This window comes from Melanotaenia boesemani, chromosome 22, assembly GCF_017639745.1.
Source record: "Melanotaenia boesemani isolate fMelBoe1 chromosome 22, fMelBoe1.pri, whole genome shotgun sequence".
Taxonomy (NCBI): Eukaryota; Metazoa; Chordata; class Actinopteri; order Atheriniformes; family Melanotaeniidae; genus Melanotaenia; species Melanotaenia boesemani.
The window spans coordinates 22,404,988-22,411,607 of NC_055703.1; the positions used below are offsets into that span (position 1 = coordinate 22,404,988).

The window sequence follows — 6,620 nt, forward strand, 5'->3', positions numbered from 1 at the left end:
GCTGACGAACTTCGCTACGATGGGTCTTGGTCTGCTGGACCCGGGTTTCCTCCCGCCGAGCCGATGGACTCTGTGAAAGGAGATGTTTTTCACCGTTTCCTCTGGGAGCTTCAGGTGGGTTTTGATGAAGTTTTTCACCGTGGTCTCGGGGTCCTCCTCCGTCTGCTCTGGAATCCCTGCAAATACCAGGTTCTCTCTCATGCTCCGCGCCTGCAGATCGATCACCGTTTCCTTAATCTTCTTATTTTCATCTGAGAGACGGGTCAAGCCCTCGGTGAGGGATTTTACCGACTCTCTGAGACCGGCATTTTCTGCAGCCAGACTTCCACCTGCTTCTGGCTGAATTCTAATGATTCACGTAGCGCCTGGAATTCCTTGTGGAGAATTTCTACCAGACTCAAACGCGCATCAAAACTGCTGAGTTTCTTATCTATGGAGATCAGAACATCTGTTGAGTCGTTCCCCGTTGGTGAAATAGCTCCAGGTGAATCCTCATTTCGCTGTCTCTTGGATTTAGATGAGGTGGAGGGGGTGGAGGTGTTGTTTGGTTTCCCCATGACGATTCTGTCGTAACAACGATCTATAAAATCTGTCAGGCTGGCCAAATCCTCCCCGCTGTGCTCCAGAGTGTACCTTTTAAAGACACTATAGTCCTACTTTAAAGAATATTTTAATTAGGTTGGCACAAAATACAATCGAATGAAAGTAGAAATGTTTGGGCGCCTAGTTTGAATCTGCCGTCTCCCCCGGAACAACGTCACCTACAGCATTAGCGTCACTTACCTGCCACCAGCCACTTACCTGAAAAGAAACTTTTACAACTGCAAGAAAAACACGAGGACAAACCAGGATGTAGCTGCCGAACTTTTACTAGATTATAGGAATCTATACAAACATGCTTGGTTTTATTACAATGTCAATATAAAAAAAATGCTGATTAAATAGTTTAAAAAAATATTTAAAGTCTTGTAAGACCACTTTATGTACCACAGGTGCACCACAATCAGGTTGTAGAAACATCTCAAGGATGATCAGTGGAAATAAGACACATCTGAGCTTTATTTTAAGTTTCAAAGTGTCACAACAAACCTGTAAATATTTATGTACATGTGATTTTTTTTTCCATCTGAACTCAGTTTTAAGTTTTAAAAAGTCACTTTCTTTTCTCTCACCTTTTTTCTTTGTGATTTTTATGTTCATTTTTCCTTTTAATCTTTAACTCTTGTTTAATTCTCTCTATCTGCAAATGAACACATACTGGTATCTGTTAAATCTGATTTTATGTATCTCTGCTATGCTTTACTGTGAATAATGACTCACACAGGACTACAAATACCTTTACCTGTATGGTTTGACACCTTTTAAGTCACATGACTGTTGAGGTTTTAATGATAAAACACCAAACATCTCTGCTGCAGTTGTTCCCACGTTCATTTAAAGTTAGCATCTAACACAAACTAACACCTCATTAACCACTGATGCTCCACCATGATGTGCTCATCATTTTATTCTACTTCACTGATCATACAAATATTTCTTATTTTACAAATATCTCATTTAGTCTTTGTTCATCTAATGTGTTTTCATGCAATATTTTAATAAATGTGAGCAGAAGAGAAGAAAGTTCATCAGCAGACTGTGAGTTATGACAGACAGGCCTCTAAGAAAAATGAAACATCTGCATCCAAGGCCAGAAAGTAGAGAAGAAGCTGCCTTTGCTCTGTGTTTCCACCTGTTTCATCTGCCCACCAAAGGAGTGTAAGATGAGGGTATAAAAACTGAGTTCACTGCACAGGCAGAGAGCTCCTCCATTCAGATGTGTGAACAACTGATGTGTGTGACCCTTTCTGTCTCTTACAAGATTAAAACACTTTGACTCAGTTCAACTTTGTCATTGTTTTCTTAATTTCTCACTGGACATTGATAAAAAGAAAAAATCCACAACAGCAAACATGGTGACAGTGGATGAGATAATGATGATGTACATTCTCAGAAAGAGATGAAAAGAAGCAGCAACGGTGGTCGTCTGTGCAGCAATAAAGGACTTGACAGCTTTTTTTTCTTTCTTTTCCATTAACTGTTGGCAAATAAGCTATTCTGCTCAACACTGATCTCATGGTTTCCAATGATGCTTCTCCTCTTGCTGTGTCATGGTATGCATCAACAGCTATGACAACAATCCAAATTATGCAGATAAAGGATGCAGGAGATGGATGAAATGCTCTGTATCCCTCTTTAGCTTAGAGCATAAATGGGCCTTTGAATGGTTTGTCTTGTAATTGTTGGTACATAAAATTATTTTACGAGAGGAACAAAGAGAACATGGGAAAGTTTAACAGTTAAATAATAAATTACATATAAAAGATTAGCCTAACATACAAGGTCCTAAATCTTGCATGTAAGGAAAGTTTTAATCGCATCTCTGCAGTTTTACAGCATAAAAACAGGCTGCAGTGATCAGGATGGATCAGACATCAACTTTATGCACATGTGGCTCAGAAAAATACAAATACGTGACATGAAAAATCTTTGCATACCAGCCATTATAAAGCAACATTTGTTCAAAAGTAAGACTGAGAGCAAAGTTGAAAGGTCAAACTTTCAAATTCACCTGCCTCCACTTCCACATTCTCACCAACACACTTCATCTTCAGGTTTCAGGACCAATAGCAGGTGAAAAATAACAGAAAGTCACTATCAGGAAGTGACGCATCACAAACCACACGAAGCATCTCATGTATGTGTGTTCAAGAAGAAACCACTTTTAGAAACTCGGTCATTTGTGAAGGAGACAACAAGAGAGACAGAAGCACAATGGTTCCACTCAGATAGATTAAAATGTCTTTATTCCTGATTCTGATGCTTCAGTTTACAGGTAAGGAAACATATTTAACATGTTAAATAAATTATTTAAACCAGTTTCAAAGCTTTACTAATGTAGCTTCATTAGGTTTTCCTTTTCTAACACAGAAACGTTTTATGTTTTTTATGTTTAACTTGGTTTGAAACTTATGTTGATTATAACAAGAAACATGACAGATATTTAAAGTCAGAGGTTTAATTTTCTATATATTATTTTTCTCACCAGCAGCAGCTGAACAACATTCATCCTTCACTGTCAGAGTTGGTGATGAAGTCACTTTGTCTTGTGGAAATATGATACATGATCAGAGTAACTTTGAAAGTATGACCTGGAGCTTTAGTAAAAACAAGTTGAAAACAGTAACGCTGTTTGAACATGGACAGATTCACAGAGAAGCAGCAGCTAAATCAGACAGACTGAGTCTTACAGCGAACTGTTCTCTGGTTATAAAGAAGGTCACAGACGAGGATGCTGGTCTTTACACCTGCAGACAGTTTGTATCAGGACAAAAACAAGGACCAGACTCTATGGTTCATATGTCTGTTATTACCAGTGAGTATTTACATCATGATGTTTTCAGCTCAAACTGTCTTGTTAGAACAACAGACTGAAATATCACAATAATTATGATCAAAGTGATGAAGTTATTTTCCTCTTGTTGTCTCTCACAACATCTCCATCTTCACCAGTAACTGAACAGAAGAACAAAGATAAAGTCACTTTGTTCTGCTCTGTGTTGGGATTTGAAAACTGTAGACACACAGTGGAGTGGCTGTATGAGGGTAAAGAGAAAATTTACCCTCATACACCTTCCTGCTCTGCTACTGTGACATTTACACCATCTCACCTGAATCAAGAGTCAGAGCTTAAGAAGTTATTAAAGTGTAAAGTGACAGATGTTTACACTAAGAAAATGCAACTGTTTCCCTTCATCCCTCAGTCCTCAGGTGAGAAAACAGGTGAGAACATCATGAAATATTTAGAATCATCTGAAACTAAAATTATTTGTTAAGTTTCAAGAAAAATGCCTAAAATTTCTCACCCATTTTCTAACTTTTCATAAAGATTTTAAACACGGAGTTTGATCTTAATGAACACTTGTTACTGCGTTTCTTAGATAGAGAAACACCATCAACAACCACAACGCCGTCAGAGACACAGAAATCATCCACTGCTCGTAAAACATCAACAACACAAACTAAAAGGACATCTGTGGACAGACAAACACCTACAAACAACAACAATCCATCACAACAAGCAGGTAGAGACTGAATCTCTCATCTTCTGCAGTGTGAATGTCAGACTGACTCTTGGCTGCTGGTGGAGATTTTCTCTGCTTCAGTCAGTGTGTCTCAGTCTGAAACTTGTTGTTGTTCAGAACCTCTGACTGTGTTTAACGTTTTAATTTCCTTTTTCCAGGTTCATCATGGCCGTATGTTGTTGTATCTTTGGGTTTTGCAGCTTTTTTTTTAACTGTTGTTGTGATCATCAAGTGGAAGAAAACTAAAGGTGAGAAAATCCATAGATGCAAATTTCCACAAGAAACACGAATCTTTTGTTTTAAAGTGAAAAAAGTTTTTAATGTTTCAACGTTTATGGGAAACTTTCTGCTCATTGTTGTATCTACAGTTTTTGTACTGAAGGCAGAAGTAAATGATGTTTTGATCATAAAAAGAACTGAGCAGATTCACAGAGATGAAGCTAAACTGGACTTTTGTCTTTTTAGGAAATAAAAAGGAACGGGAAGAAAACACTGTAAGTTTAAACACTGAATTCTGAATATTCATGAATTTACAATGGTGATTTCGGGGGGTGGGGCATTTGTCATGGCACAGAGAAGAGAACAAGAAATGATGATAAAAGATAAAACTGAATAATATTCTTATGTAATTCAGTGTAAATCCAGGTATTACTGAGCACCACTGTGTTGTATTTTGTGAACAGGTTGATCTTGATGATGCTGTCGCCTACTCCACCATCAGCCACACCAAGAAGACCAAGAAAAAAAGATGTGTGAGTGGTCCAATGTGTTTTATTGGTGATATGGTAATAAAAGAATTGGCTGTTAAATGTTTATCTAATTTATAGTCTGGCAGCTCCTGGTACAATCCTTACTTAAAAATGTTAAAGAAATTATCATTTAACAAAATTCACAACAGCATTTTTTGTGACATTTAACTTGTGACCACTGATAGGAATCATGTCCCCAAGAAAGAAAGTCAGATGTTAAACAGAATGAAGAAATTACCTGTAAGTCGTATCAGCTGGAGGACGTGTTGAAAACCTGAATAACAAAGTTTGTGCTGTAATGTTTCCTTCTAGGTCCCTGACCCTGTGATCTACAGCAACGTGAGAGTTTTTTCCAACTGATCTAAACAGCTCCAGTTCTACCATCAACAAACCAAAGTATTTTTAAAAAGCTTCACAACTTCTTTGTACAGAAAGGAGCATCTTTCCCACCTTGAACAGGAAGAGTTAAAAGTGCTCGACCATGATACAGACTAGTTGCAGATTACCAGTTACAGTATCAGCTGTGTGAGGCATGAAACTGAGGTGGAGAGTATGGGAAAGAAGAGAGAATATGAAAAACATAGTGGTTAGTTTACTGTTTCTTTATGTGATTGTTTTATTACCATGATTCCTTTTAATCTTTAACTCTTGTTTAATCCTCTCTATCTGCAAATGAACACATACTGGTATCTGTTAAATCTGATTTTATGTATCTCTGCTATGCTTTACTGTGAATAATGACTCACACAGGACTACAAATACATTTACCTGTATGGTTTGACACCTTTTAAGCCACATGACTGTTGCCTGTTGAGGTTTTAATGATAAAAAAACCAAACATCTCTGCTGCAGTTGTTCCCACGTTCATTTAAAGTTAGCATCTAACACAAACTAACACCTCATTAACCACTGATGCTCCACCATGATGAGCCCCATGACATCATGCTTTAATGTTCAGTTATTTTAACATATAAACCTTTGAGTGGTCTAGCACCTCTCTGCTTCAGCCCTACACTCTGTCACCACTTCTAAGCTTTGCAGACCAGCAGCTGCTGGTGGTTCCTAAGACGAGGCTGAAGCTTAGAGCGGATCAGGCTCTCGCTGTAGAACCAGCCGCCTTAAAAAAATAAAACAGTTGTCTGTTTTTAAAACTCTTCTTCAAACCTGCTTTTTTTTAAAATCCAGTTGAGGTGATGCTTTCGTTTTTTTAGGTTTTATTATTTTTGGGTAATTTAAAGTTTCTTGACTGTTAATGTTGATGATTCATGTTTTCGTGTTTTTACAGATAAACGTGTTTTGATTTGTTGTTTTATTGTTCAGCACTTTGGTCAACAGTGTTTTGTTTTATAAATAAATGAAATAAATAAATACATTATATAAATAAATTAGATTGAATTGTTATATTTAAATGTAAGAATATAAATTTGTTTAATAAACTGCAGGTTCTTCTTCCACCAGTCTGAGATGCACAGTAAAAATGATGTATTCCCACACTCACACATGTTAATTTATAAATAGAAGCTAACACCTCACTAACCACTGATGCAGCAACGTGATGTTTCTCATGGCATCATTGCTCAGAGTTACTTTGGTACTAAAGATGCCAGAGGAAAATTTTAGCTTTTAAATCTAAAATATTGCATTAATTATTTCAGCTACACAAGGAAACACTGAGTCTGTGTAACACCCACACAATAAAACAAACATTTCAAATTTTCGGTTTATTTTTAGAAGAAATTTACTTCAG

General features: G+C 37.1%; 1 protein-coding gene across 1 annotated transcript; it reads left to right on the plus strand.

The window, feature by feature from the left end:
* The first annotated feature begins 3,186 nt into the window (after positions 1–3,186).
* On the plus strand, positions 3,187–5,924 carry LOC121634264. Its single transcript, XM_041976800.1, has 7 exons — positions 3,187–3,415; positions 3,553–3,822; positions 3,981–4,124; positions 4,283–4,372; positions 4,590–4,618; positions 4,808–4,876; positions 5,186–5,924. The coding sequence occupies exons 1-7, from the start codon at positions 3,187–3,189 to the stop codon at positions 5,231–5,233; spliced, it is 879 nt and encodes a 292-aa protein (XP_041832734.1). The 3' UTR covers positions 5,234–5,924.
* Positions 5,925–6,620: the final 696 nt, after the last annotated feature.

Coding starts and splice junctions, on each gene's coding strand:
- LOC121634264 (XM_041976800.1), top strand. CDS start 3,187: ATGACCTGGAGCTTTAGTAAAAACAAGTTGAAAACAGTAACGCTGTTT. Junction 3,416..3,552: donor TCATATGTCTGTTATTACCA/GTGAGTATTTAC, acceptor CATCTTCACCAG/TAACTGAACAGAAGAACAAA. Junction 4,619..4,807: donor AGGAACGGGAAGAAAACACT/GTAAGTTTAAAC, acceptor TTTTGTGAACAG/GTTGATCTTGATGATGCTGT.